At 40.6% G+C, this 14,870-nt stretch overlaps 1 protein-coding gene across 1 annotated transcript in view; it reads left to right on the top strand.

Annotated features, from left to right (window-relative positions):
* The window catches only part of LOC139699010 (neural cell adhesion molecule 1-like), a 353,608-nt gene that overhangs the window by 103,523 nt on the left and 235,215 nt on the right, over positions 1–14,870 (top strand). The window contains exon 3 of the mRNA XM_071598006.1: positions 1,482–1,690. Coding sequence (XP_071454107.1) covers positions 1,482–1,690 — 209 coding nt within the window. The remainder of the gene's footprint in view (positions 1–1,481; positions 1,691–14,870) is intronic.

Here is a 14,870-nt window from a genome sequence, read left to right as displayed (position 1 = left end):
TTTAAAATATTATTATTGAATCAATTACTGTCGCAAACTTTGGTCTGAGAAATTGCAATTTAAATTTTTAGTATTCGTGCATAGTTTTCTACTGACGGTTACTGGACCACAAAAAATAGGTTAAAGTTATATTTTTCTGACCCACACAATAAATGGAACTAATATTAACTTTTGCTTTTAATATTTTTTTCTAACTTTTACCTTCTTTGAGGTTGAGTTGGAATTGCAAAGATATTATATTACTATGGCAATGTAGCGCTCAAACATTATATGACCATAAATATCATTAATAATACTTTATTTAATGATGATACATTCGACCATTATCTCTGATTCATTCGGTACACCAACACTAAGTTAAGAACGCTTGGAATATAAGTTTTAAATACATCAATGAATTATCGATTTCGAGGACTTTCAATGACATCCATTTTAAAAAATTTCTGTGGAAAATAAAAAACTATTGATAAAATAAAATAAAAACCATTAATATCCATTTAAAGCCATTCCTGTCTCTTCCTCCACCCTAATTAGAACTTGGACATTTGTTTTCTTTTCTGTCCATTTCACCTTTTCCATCCTTCTCCACATCCACATTTAAAAAGCCTTCAATCCACTCCTATCATCTTGCTTCAAAAACCAAGTTTTCGCTTCGTATAAAGTTATGCTCTGTATCAAAGTTATGATGAGTATGTTATTTTCTTTATTCATTATATTTTCTAATTATTCTGTTCTAAGTTCCTATTTTAACTAATTCAGCCTCATTTGTCGTCGCTGTATGTTTCGCTTTTCAAGGATTTCGTGAGAAGACGATCGCGCCTCTCTCGCTGCCGGACAGGACACATGGCTGATGGGGCCCAGTCCCGTATTTGCTAGGACTCATTTCCTCTATATTGCCCATCATGACATTCTTCAGATAAGAATTGAGGTGATTGCCGGTGTTTTCAACGTGGCACCATCACTCAATGACTCCTCCAATGGCCACTGTGGTCAGACGACTGGGAACAACCGTCTCACTGAGCAACAAATCTATCACGGTCAACCTTTCGTCAAACTTCTACCAAGTGACCTACGACCTAGCATGGGTAACCCTACAAGGAGAAAATTTCATTGCGCTAGACAGCGCAGCTTTTAGGCCATCAGGACGCAAATGCCCTTCCACCGCATTAAGGTTGTAGTCCGTCGGGAGCGTCATAGTAAATATGGATCTTATTTTGTTTTTGATATTTTAAACTTATCTGTAATATAATGCATACAGTGATTGAAGAGGCAAAACCATTCAATTCACGGAAACGATCGTCAGAATCATTAGACGCACATATATTCGTGGTAGATAAACATTCATATCTACTAAAGCTATGGGTCCCTGCACGATCGAGGTAAAGGATTCAGACAGGCCTACCTTCCTGGAACCTACATTCCAGGAATAGGGAATTGTCACATTATTGATGTTAATCCTTATTCCTTTTTCTCTTTCGCAGCTTCGACGTCCGAGGCAAGGCCCTAAGTCAGGCGACGCACTGGTCCTCGCCCAACGCTTTCGGCTCCCGGGCCTACTTCCGGACCGTGTCCGACCCGGCGTCGCTCGTCGTGGACGACGTGCAGAGGGCTGACGAGGGCGTGTACCGGTGCCGGGTCGACTACCGGAACACTCCCACCCGCTCCTTCCGATACAACCTCACGGTCATTGGTAAGTTTTTTTCTAGCACGTGTGATACTTGCATTTATCCACCGTTAGTTGCAATTTACTCAATAACTGTTAATGATATTTTAATCTGCTGGTGCTTCTTGGACGGATAATCGAGTCTCTAGACGATACAATCCGGACTTCACGTTGTCACGGTTGATAACTGAACCTCACGTGGACTACCGATGAAATATTAACGACAAATCTCGATGAATGCCTACATAGAGATTCTTAGTTTTCACTGATTATCAATATTCCGAACAAAATTGAGACTATTTGTTTCTGTATGGAGTTATATTCCATTTATATTGGGACTTAAGCTGTAATGTCATGTTTTTTAAAGGTGTGGCGAGAGAATTGCATATTATTGAAATGGTTGAAAAATTTAAGAATTAAATTCATCAGGGGAGGTTTTAGACGTCAAAACTATAAATGCTGGAAGGGTAGCAAATTAACGAGAAATGGAATAAATTTTGTCGCGGCCATTAATCTCGTTTTTAAAATCATAATACAATAACACTATAGTGTTATAGAGCTAAAAGTGTTGAAGTTATAACTTTGGGGAATATAACGGTTAACGGTTACAGCTGAATCAATTAGTTTTTTAGCATAATAATACGACTTCATTACCAAGTATGGTTTTCTTTACAAATTATGCCACCATTTGAGACAAAAATATTGTTTTCTACCTATTAGATATGGTCCGGATATGTTAAATATGGTATTAGCCAACATTAGTATTTCTTCAAAGAATGCATGCCCCTCGATAATCTGGAGTTTCCTCGGTAGCGGATAACCTATTTTTTATCCACTCGGGAGTGGATAAAAAATAGGCTATGGCAACCGTATTAATAATATGTTTAGCGCGGGTACTTCAGCACGTCCTGATGTAGCATCGCGTAAAATGGGAGTTGGGTTGAGCGGATGGAATTGGTGAGATGCTCTATTTTTATTTATGAATCTTTGAACTTTATGTAATCAAATAAAATATTCCTATATTATTACTACAATTTTAAACCATCTCGTGGCTAGAGGGTCCTATTTTTTCTATTATAATGGGACGTGTGTTTTAAATTTAGAGAATGGAATGCATTTACTTGCAATAGTACTTGATTGAAATACTACTGTTTAGAAGTATCGCAAGTGACAAAAATATTCAAGCCACTGTTCTCTTCTGCCAAATAAAGATCATTCCTCTTGTTACTAAAGCCCTTTCGTTAATATATTATTTCCATGTAATTACTTTTATTTGAAGATCAAGACAAGAAATTTTACAGAAAATAAACGTTAAGGAAAGCAATTTTAGCCGAATCTCACCCACTGCATTAAAATTGACAGCCTTGTTGCTGGCACATTGGTGACTTTTTCTATTGCCCTTCGAAACTCTTCCCACCCTTTGACACTTCAACGCAATGATGACATAGTTCGTTGCAAGCTTCACGCGTGGAAACTGCGAAACCATTACTCAAAGATGACGATGCGTCAGAAAGATGAGATTGTGATAAGAGCGCCTCCTGCGGTCTTTCATTAATTCACTTTTTTAATGCCTGCCCCACTTGGTGTTCTCAGCGGTCGCGCTCTCTCGCCTTCTCCCTGGCACATACCAAGTATCCCTGATCCCCCACTCCCTCCCCTCCCCCACCCCGAATATCCCTGATCTTCACTTGCTCGAGATCACCCTCCCCCTTCAGCCATCCAACCGGTCCCTCCTCCTTCGGTCTTTCCCTCATATCATCTCGGATCTCTCGCCTCGCCTTCCCAAACCGCCTTCTCTATTCCCCGCCCGCCCCGCCCCCCTCGCTCCCCACATCCCCAGCAAAGACCGCGGCCGGCGCAGCCAACAGCAGAAGCATCACATCAGAGAGGAAGAGAGGAAGCGGGATCCGCCCAACAATAGAATCCAATTTTCCAGTGCGATAAACGTGGAAACCCAATCGGCGGAGATTTCTTAAAGAAAAGCGAGGGAGCGGTGGAGGAGAGGATCTCGGGAGACGTCCGCGCCAAGGAATGGGAGGGATCTGGGAACCTTAAGGGGGGGTGAGAATTGGGCGGGAAGAGTTGGGCGACACTGTGGGAGGGATGGAAAGGTGGGGAGGGGGGGAATGTGAGTGAGGATGATGTGTTTGTACATACATTCGCACAAAAGGGACCCTATTCTCTCTCTATATCTCTATCTCTCAATCCTTGCAATCTTATATTCTCTCCAACGTGATGAAACCGCTCCCTATGAGACTGTGGCGGGATATTCTGGGAGGAGGCGACGAGTGGGTGGGAGAGGGATTTGATCGGTCGGTACTTGGCTCTGAGGCGCCCTATAACCCTTCACAATCACCCCAGTCACCCCAACTTACTCCTTTCATTCGTAAAGCCCGGGTGAAATCCTCGGGAGAGAGTCCTTTGTCAATGCAGTGGGCTGCGGATTTTGCGAGGGCCTGCAGTAAAATAATTTCAAAATATTACAATGCTCTTTATTCAAGTAGTTTAACTACCAACGGAAGTGTCTTATTCAGCATTCAATAAGAAAATATAGAAATTTAGGGAACTATTATTTTTATGTGTTTGTTCCACTATAGACTAACAGTTAATAAATACAATGTATAAAAATTTGATCCGTATCCAATGATTTTTAGAGCTCTAGTTAACTCCAATTTAAGGGTATGAGAGGGATATTCGGGATAGCCCGTGATTGGCCAGGAGTGAGAGAGACAGAGAGTCGCCCGTAATCATCATAACTTTTCAATACACATGCTGAGGAAATTCTAAAGGTAATACGGGAATTTCTTCGGATAAATAAAAGTAAGCGGTGGGCTGGAAAAAATTGGTAAGGTTGCAGAAGATCAAGAAAAAAGAGTCAGATTATCAATGGATTCCAGAGATAAGTGAATACTTTACAGGAACAATGCAAAATGAATGAGATGAGTACTAACCACAGTAAAACATAAGTAGCCAATGAAATTTTCGAGAACTAAGAAAGTTAAGTAAAATATTAAAGTAGGAGGGCATAAAATTAAGATGGTGGAGTAGTTCAATTGGCAAAGAGTCAAAGGGACACTAGGAGAAATAATGCGTTAGTGAAAAAGGCATTTGCCAGAGAAGAAGAGCTTGATGAAAGGTGCACGGAGTATTGACGTGAATAATATATTATTAAAATGGCGAGCATGGATAATGCTTTAAAGATGTTAGACTCGGTTTTTGAGACAAGAGGATGAGCGTATAATGGAGGCCCTTGAGGTGTGGGTGTGAGTGGGAATGGAGAAAATAAGTTGGACGGAGAGGAAGACAAACGCTGAGGCTTTAAATAGGGTGGGCGAAGAGAGGATGTTGCTGGGGGAAATCCGGAAAAGGCAGAGAAAGTGGATGGAAGAAATATTTTAAGGTAGTGGTATGCTGACGGCTTTGGGTTGGACGAGCGAGGTAGGGAACGGAAAGGAGTAGGCTTTTTGGGCATAATGAAGGCGGGCAGAAGTTTCGAAAAAAATGTTGAAAGAAATAATGGAGGCAAAGAAAGACGAAGTTCTGACTTCTTAGCATACGAGTAAAAGTAAAGATTCGTTAGGAACTGCCATGAAACCTGCCTTTAAATGTGTGGAATATCTTAAATGAAGTGACTCCATACTGCAATAGTATAGTATTATTCAGGGATAGATGCATTCGATCTTTCTTAGTTTTTTCTTAAATATTTTTCTTTTTCCTCCGTCTAAGAGTCCAGTGTTCTCTCAACATTCTCCGCTGGCCTCCGTCTTGAACATTTCGTTGCCTCTCGGTATCCTCAGCATGCACTTCCCTTCTGCCCTACCTTCCTGTCCTGCCTGCCTCCAATTTCTCCCAATAACCTTCTCTCCTCCCATTCCTTGCCTAGAAGCTCTTCCCTGTTTTCTCTATTATGAGATATAAGAGATATATTTCTCAGATGTATAATGAGATATAATTTCTCGCGTATCCCCTTGTATTAAAGAACATATTTCCGAGGCATACGACACTACCTCCTGCATTTTAAATTGCAGTAGTATTTGCTAGTTTGAAAACCTTAAGGCATTCATAAACAACTACCGCTTCTATGCAAAAGTTTATTTTTGCACCGCAATTATTCTTACAATTCCATTACTACTTAGACAACTTATTATAACTCACTTTCTTAGTAAGTTATTCATTCTTCCTCTTCCAATTTCCCTCAATCTCCTTTCATGCTGTCCTAATATTTCTATTGTGCGCTTAAGTCTTTACTTTAGTTTTCCATTGATGCACAAAGAATGATTTCCACCCCTAGGGTGACTTAAAAATAGAGATTGATTATCTACAATTCCGGTTTGACGAGTTTACCGCTTATTTTCATTCCTATCTGGTGATTTTTTCCGTTTCTCTTTTATATATTCCTGTTTATATGCGTTGAAAATAAAAGGTGACAGTGAAAAATCCTGTCTATAAAACACTTCAAATTCAGACTCACAGTTCGCCACCCATACCTGTCTAGTGTGGGTCATGCCCAGTTTTGCAGTCTTGTCACATTAAATCACTGAGTCAACTCCTAATATTCGCAAACCATTTTTGAATTCTTCTTAGTCAACTCCCTGAGATGTATAGAAATTCACTTTAAATATGTTTATCCTTATATCCTCGTATATTATATTCTATTTTGTATTTTATCTTTCATTATATTAATTATTCGTTGCTGCTATTATGACGTCACGGGTCTTCTACATAATTCTAAATTCAATCTGATCATCTTCTAAGTCATCATTTCCGTTGTGCCCCTCTTCTCATCGTTTTGTTTACACCCCTAATTGCTACCTATATTGCGCGCGAAATAGAAATTTTGATACTATAGTTTTAATATAAATAATATAACTAAATTTCCCTTTTTTGGGTGGATATCAATACTGTTTTTCTTGTGTAGCTATGGGTATTCAACTACACGTTTGGCATCAAAATACCATTACGACGTTACTTCCTATTATATGCCAATACCCCTGTGTGCCTAGTCTTATATGTAATTCACATCATAGTTAAATAGAAAGACCAAAATTTGTGATTTTTTGACATCCAAACGATTTATCAAGAATTACCAGTTGAAATGAAAGAAAATTATAAATTAAAACCACTATTTTCAATATTAATACTAATTACATAACGTTTGCCTCTCTCTGTAAAATAATTCAATCTAGCTGCGGACAGCTGCCGTCGGGTTACCAGCGGGTGTATAGAAAGCAAAATTACTGCTGCTGGGTGAAGAGTATTACATCTTTAGTAAGAGTTGGGAACCTTGGTGGAATGAAACATTTTGAATAATTATGTCAATAATGTTCATAAGTATGGATATTCCTTTAAACCAAACAATTTTCTGAATTAAGAACATATTTTTATGGAATTCACAAAGAAATTTTAACAGGAAAAATATTTTAAAATATCAATGTGAATAGTAAATATTGATCATATTAAATAACTGCTCTTTCTTCTTAATATTGTTTTCAAATGGCATTAGAAGAATAAAAAAGAGATAGTTTGAGGACAATTTAAAAAAATACATTCCTGCAAATTCTAAATTTGAATGCGAATGTAATTATCTAATAGCTTTTAATTCTATATTTATAAGGAATCATGATGCAAAATCTTTTTCCACTGGATTTAAAGGATGCATTTTAAATAAAAAGAGAATTATTATTTCGGGAAAAAAACTATTTTTTCGGTAAATAAGATGCAAAAACATTCATAATTTCTGTACTTAATATTTGTTCCTTGTTCCATTATGCGTACACACACACACACACGAGATGCATGGTGGTGTGTGGTGGCTCTGTGTGTTCAGTGTTTGTGCTTGTACACGAGCATACATCAAAGTGATGAAGAGATGGCAAAAGGGCCCGGAAGAGGCATGGGGTCGTCCTCAAACACCCACCCCTTCGTATCTTCCTCTCTTCCACTCCTCGTGGAGAATGAATCCCGGGACGAGCTGCACGAACGGCTGGCGTTGAAGAATAAGAGGGGCGCTAAGATAATGATGGCGATAAGGGGCCTTTCGGTCGGACGGGGAAGAAAGGCCTACGCCGCTGCTCCCGCTCCTCAAAAGAGAGAGAGAGAGAAAAAGAGCGAATTGGCCAAAAAATGGATTCCAGAAGTTCATTCCAATTGCTTTTCCACCGCACGTTTCGAGCTAATTTCTGTAGTTGTTTTGGAAAACACCTGCACACGTTTCATTTACTCAGGCTAACGAAACACCTCTCGTTCAACCCTTTCAGTGTTTTATTATAGATAAAATAGTCAGCTGCCAGCATTTCTCCACGATGAACTTTTTTTATGAAACCCGTGTACCTTACAGAAATGGATATCTGATGAAATCAATTTCATTGAACTGAATTTCAATCAATACTCAATTTTACTTTTGCAATGTGTGAAACATGACACGAATATTAACCCTTTGGCCCAAGGTATTTTTTTTCAGTTTTTCATTGTGCATAATTTACGCTATTCAAATAGTCTGGATGAAAAGTCAATTAGTCTTTCATCATTAAATGAATGACAGTAATACGAGGTCTGTCCAATAGATACGCGAACTGAGGCCATGGAAACTTTATTTTGCAAAATTTAGTCTGCATCGATTTTGTCCCCTTCCTATGCAATTATTCCATCTTCTTTTCCACTGTTCAAAGCACCCTTGGAGGTCCTCCTTGGAGTTAGACGTTTTAGTTATCTCGTCGTTTCTTGCCTTACTGAGTCCACAACTTCCCAGTGATGTCCCTTCGTCACATTTTTTTTATTTTGGGAATAGGAAAAAGTCGCAGGGGGTGAGATATTGTGAATTAGGAGGATGACCAAGGATGGTGATTGAATTTTGGTTGGTTAAAATAGTGTGTACTGTTGATTTTCCTACATTTAGTCCATCATCTATTATTCAGACAGTTTTTGGACGATCGGTAAGGGCATGGGACCGCACACGATCAATGTTGTCGTCAACACAGGTGGTTGAAGGTCTGACATCATCCGTGGCGTCTTGTCGGCCGTCTTTGTAAAGTTTAATCCACTTGAAAATGGATGTTTTCTTTAGAGCATTATCACCGCAAACAGCCGTCAACATTTCAGTAATTTCTTGATAACTTTTACCGCACTTCACAAAAAACTTGATGTTGATTCGTTGCTCCATAATTGCGTCAATTTCCATGTTCGACGAAGAGTAAAAACAAGGACAACGGAAACTAAAATAACTGGCACCATACGTACAGCTCGACGATCCGCCAAGCACAGGTAGTTCGGGGGTCTCTGTCAATTAGCGCCGCTGGTGGTATGGGGATATGGCCTGTGTCATGGCCGCCAGATTGCATCAGTTCGCGTATTTATTGGGCAGACTGCGTATGTAACTGTTATACCAAAGCCATTCCTTAAGGGTAAGAGTGGGCCGAGCGTATCCACTTTTCCATTCTCGTTCATTTCTTGGACACTACCTTACGGTGTGACATTGCTAGATTAGATATTACGAAACTGGCACCTTTATCTTGATTTTAAAATGCTTTGAAAGATTTTATCGCGTATTGTAAGTTCAGTGCACTTCAGTAATATCCTGTGATCAATGTTTGATATGAGAAGGAAATTGATCTTGATTTTTTCTGCATGGTGATTTACCGTTTTAAAATGAGTATTCTGGCCAAATTATATGGACATAACAACGTCATTGCGTTATTGACATTAATAATGGACGTACTGAAAGATACACAGCATGTTTTTATTCAATAGAGTGGCCTATTCTTTCTGTGGCTCATTCCAAGCAGTGAACGCCCACCATTTATAACACGTACCTACCTTTAAATATGCACTTATGCTAGTTGCCCAATACCGTTTGCGTAACCACCATTCATTTTGGCAGTCGTACGAACGGCACAAACTCTGCCTAAAATTATCCACCAAATTCTCTAGGCAGGGTATTCCATTTGTCGTATCCCTGTGTCTTCGCGTGTGATATGGGCGACTATTTGAGATTACCCAGCGAGCCGAGCTTTTGTCTCGTGGGTAACTGGGGTAACTTGATTTAGATGGGTTTTGGAAAAATATCGGAAATTTAGAAGAAGGCCAGTCCAACAGTGCTCTGTTTTTTACCCTAGACTTTAATCCAGACAAGAACAACGTCATGCTACTAACCTAAACCACCCAAATTGTGCTTCCGCCAGAGGGGCCCAGCCCAATTGTGTCGCCCGGTTGCGAGTCCACGACTATCTCTCCGGCAACCTTATAGCTTCAGTCATCCCTAATCCATCAAGATGCACGATAAAATAGTAGGTGACTCAGGCATGGGTCAAGGGCCCAGATCGGTCACCAACTACGGTCACCACTGTCTTGGGCAACTACTCATCCACTTGCATCATCATATGATGCGTAATGACAGGGTAGGTGGCTCTGACATTAGTAAATTGTCCAAAGGACCCCAGCCTCAGTCGGCATCGTCACGGAATGAACACTCACTCCACCCGCACCATCAGATGACGGTTGCCATACATACAAATACAACACATTTATTTTCTCGTGTCTATCTTCTCATTCGGCTATCATAGCTCCCTTTCCCTTTTTCTATTAGCTGTTCCTATAGTGATGGTATAGCTTTGTGGAGGTTTGCCCTTTTTTCAACTCTAACCGCCAAAATCTCGCTACCTTATGATATTTCCTCCATATATTTTACCCGTCTTTTTTAATTGCCATCAGCAACTTTGGCATTACTATTCGGCCGCCGTATTGAAAGCCGCAGTGTTTTTGTCCGGTTTGTCCATCTTATTTTCTCCCATATCATCCGTACTCATATCTGAAAGGTCCCGAATCTACATATACCCATCCTCTCGCCTGAAAGATCAAAATTTATATCCATGCAGCGCTACGCTTCTTATTAAGTTCTTTTCTAGTTTTATTTTTATTTCTTTGCTTAGTTTATCTACCATCATGTTTCTTCTCTTTTACCGTCAATCAAACGCATTAACTTAACTGAGATCTGGGATCTGTCAGTAAGGGCATGATTGCTAACAGTTCTATACCCTAATGCTATCCCGAGCAAAAAGCATCTTTCGGTCTCGTTGAATTTACGGTCTATTCTGTTCAAAGTTAGTTTCCCCCCCAAATTTCGCATCCATAAGATTGAATTGGTAATGCCACTGAGTGATAGAAGATATTTAGAACTTTATTATTTATAGGTTAATGAATTTTACAATATCTTTGGAGGTTTTGAGATATTGTTTTTACAGTGGCAACAATGTAGATCACGTGTGTTCGGAAGATCAATTTGCCGTCAAAAACGAATCCAAGGTATTTAAAATGAGAAACTCTAAATACATCAGTTAGGAAAGATATTATTATGGTTATTGATTTGTAAAATTCAGTTAGATCATTGCGGTCACATAATAAATAAATATACAAAGAGTGCCAAATAACATTGATCACGCGAGATAGAAAATTTGTCGCATTTCTGCACGGTTCTTCCTGGAGATTAGAGACACTATGGGGACTGGCCATTGGACAGGCAACACTACGTGGACTGAAAACAAGTCGCTGCACGAATCGCAAGTACGCGGCTCAAAACGGTGAATCGTGTGATTGAGCAGATACCCACTTCACCTTTTCCGCAACCTTCAATTCTCAAACAGAGCAATGCGATCGCCGCCTAAGATACTAAGTGAGGCGCGCGCGCGCGCGCAAATAACGCCGTGCTCCCGCGGAGTTCCCATCGGGTTGAATGGGTCCTCGCCCATACCACCATCCACTCAACCGGAGTGCGTGGCCTCTGTATCGGGATTGACAGACCCCGTTTGCACATGCCTTAGCGCCTGCGCACGGATACATTTATACCCACGCATTTATCTCGTCATTCCAGCGAGCCCTTTCGAATTTTTAGAGTGGAGGAGCGAGTGTGCGAAGAAAGAATTCTCCGAGGGCGATAATGAAGAAAGGGGTGGTGGGTCCCAGGGCCGGGGTGGATGGGAGAGAGAGGACGGGATGTAAAAGGGGAGGTGATATAAAAAAGGGGACTAGAAGAGGTGGCGACGGGGGAATTCCACGTCGGAATTCCCGTGGGGGGTCGGGCCGGGAAAGGGGGGTGCGGCGACGCCTCTCATGAAAAGGAGACGACGAATACCCACCCCCTAAAAACCCTCTCCCGACCTACTCCCCCTCAGCAACCCTTTCACTTCCCTTTCCTCCATGTGTCCCCTTTCCAATTCCCAACCCCACCCAACTCCATACGCACACGGCCCTCTCTCAACATCTAAAAAAAAACTCCATTCTCCTCTCCAATGCCACTGGAGATGTTCCCAAAAGGCTGCGAGGATTTACCTCAAATACTCTCTCTCTCCCAATAACCCCTCCCCATTGTCAGGCGGGAGCTCTCTTCGCAGCCAAGTTTTCGGGGGGGGGGGAAGGGGGGGACACCAACCGAGCCGGTCTACCCCATTCGACTGCGAGGCCCTATAAAAGGAGGAGGGTGGCTGAGTGGCGGGGAGGGGGTCAGAGGGGAGTTCCCTTAGTAGGGGGGTGAGAGGTGCTAGCATAAGAGGAGTGTAGCTGGCGTACGTGCTTGTTTGAACATGTGAGTGTGTGTGTGTGCGTGTCGCAGCCGAGAGGTTTGATTTGTCTTTGCCCCTTATTTATAGGCCTCGCAGTCTCCGACGACCTCCAACTCTCCTCTCTCCCTCTCTTTCCCTCTTATCCTTCCGTTCTTGTGTTCGGTCAGTCATCACAAAGTCCTGCGTCACTCGTGCCGGCCCGTAATGACCGAGTCCAGTCAATTGCAAAATGTTACACACCCTGCGACGTCGACCCGGTGAAATCACCCAGTAATCACCCAGTATCCGTTTCGTTTTGAAACAATGAATATTTTTTGTGCAGGTCTTAGGGTCGACGGGGCTTCAATAGGTAAAATTTTCAAAAAAACACATTTTAAACTTTGAATACTTGAGTGGAGAGGGTTGTCAGGGAGGTTGGTTCGGAAGTGAAGGGATGAGTGAGAAAGAGAGGTGAGGCATGAAAGTTGCAGTGGGGGAGGAAGGTGAGGGTTTCGGTCGAAGGTCGTCATTCCCTCCAACATTTCTGTACCACAGCTGTATTTGAATTCACTTCACATTTATTAACACTCTACTAATCCCGGGAATGGACCTCATCCTGGTCCACGAGTCCTCTTTCATCTTCCCTTGTTTTTGAACTCTTGTTCCTTTTATCGCATAATTAAGGTTTTTTCCGCAGAGACTCCGTCGAAACCGAATGGGAAGCTCCCGAAATCTCACGGAGGCGGCGCCGTTTGTCTTAAATGGCGGCACTGTTGCGAGGATCTCGCCGTAGGATGCCCTCTAGAAATGTTTTATCTTGTGAATATGTGAATCCTGAAAAACCTCCATTTTCAGAACAAACCCACTGTGAAACTTTCATCCAAATAGATTGCGAAACAACTTATTTACAATGTAGGACTTTTAAAATTAGAATTTTCACACCAGCGGAAGCATAAAAGAACACCTCCTCATTAATGGAATACATAATTAATTGACATATTGAAAGAAAAATGGACATAAATGACGTATATAATTAATTGGCGTACAAAATTGGCCGCCTTACACTGTAATCAACTTACAAAAATTTATCTTTGATCATGGACACAATTGAGCATCTATGGTTTTCGAATTCTCATTGGTGTTAGAATGATATTTGTATGAATTGCTGTTTTTCCCCGTAAATGACGACCTACACTCCCATTTCCAATGCGCATTTTAAAGTACTGAATTGACTCAGAGGGACTGAACTAAGAGCCTCGACTTAGAATTTGGATTAAGTCAGAGTATTTACCATTATTATTTTCTGGCATCAGAATTCAAAATTTTTCCCACTCTTCCAACTCAGGTTAATTGAAGCCGGTGCAATCAGCAATGAAATAGTCTGTAACGTGTCTCCCAGTGTGATAACAGAACCTTTCTTTAATTATTAAATAGCATTATAATTCGTTCTTTTATTAGACTTATCAATAGCCTTGGCCATAAATTGGACTATGAGAAGAAAATTAACTTGCTCCGTGAATCTGGGCCCCCTATTTTTCTAATTAATTTGAAAACTTCATGCAGAAATAGTTCCCAATTCGTTCTGTCACTCCCCAAAATATTACAAAAATTTTTTGGTAAACAGATATTTTTGATTGGCGAGAAAACTCCAGGTGATCCCTCATGGCAGAATAAAATCCGAAATATTGCAACGAAAATTAACAACGCGTCACATGGTATTTGTCCTTTTATTAGAATGGCTCGCAGTGGTTTTATATCATTCCCTGGAATAATACCGTCTTAAAAGTATCCGTTTGGAAATATGTCTTCCTGATATTGATTCAATTGCCCTAAATAATATAGTACTTTTAAAAATTTCATACCTTTTTCAAAAACATGATTAAAATTTGTTTTGAAGATCCCGATTGGTCTGCACACTGGAATCTTAGTATTTAGGTCTCGGAAAAATTTAGATGAAATTGCATTTCGATATTTGGAGGAGAAATGGGGAATTTTTACTTTGTCCCATAATCCCACATTTAAATTCGAATGGAGGTAACACTAGATGTTGACTCCACATTTTATAACTCATTCCGCAACATTGTCCTGGTCTAATCCCCAATCATTTCCATCACATCCCAAAATAACAGAATTGGTCTTCGGGTACTTGGAGGTGGGTCTAACAATGGAGGTGGGGATAAATTTGTAACTTTACATAGTCTCCCATTTCTGCATGTGGCTGGAGTGCATTCTCTCCACGCCTGTCCAGTATGGGAAGAGGTGAGTACGCGGCCACAAGCCAGCGCAAATAATTTCTTAAAAATAAATTTAAAATTGAGAGTGAAAAACTGATGGAGCAAAGACAATTTTCATTAGCACGTATATCAATTTCTATCAAACCAAAACTGGTGACTTGGGTTGCTGAACCAACCGCCACCAGTGCAAGTCCTTTTGTCGGCTTGCGGTGAATTATGTACGCTGATCCTGGAAATACTAACCAGTTACCTCAAAACTACATTTGGTATGGCAAGAAAGAAAAGGCCAGGGTCAGTTACATATGAAAAATTGCAAAATCTCATTATCCTTCCATAACACCTAATTTTTTGGCATAAATCCGTAAAAAAAGAAAATCTTTCATAGATTATACTGCCTAATTATGGTATTTGTCCTTTTATTAGGCATTTTTTTAGAATACAGTA

This window comes from Hetaerina americana, unplaced genomic scaffold (genome assembly GCF_022747635.1).
Source record: "Hetaerina americana unplaced genomic scaffold, ioHetAmer1.1.p SCAF_9, whole genome shotgun sequence".
In the NCBI taxonomy this organism is placed as follows: domain Eukaryota; kingdom Metazoa; phylum Arthropoda; class Insecta; order Odonata; family Calopterygidae; genus Hetaerina; species Hetaerina americana.
Note: the sequence above shows the minus strand (reverse complement) of the source record. Positions and strands in the feature narration are given on the sequence as shown.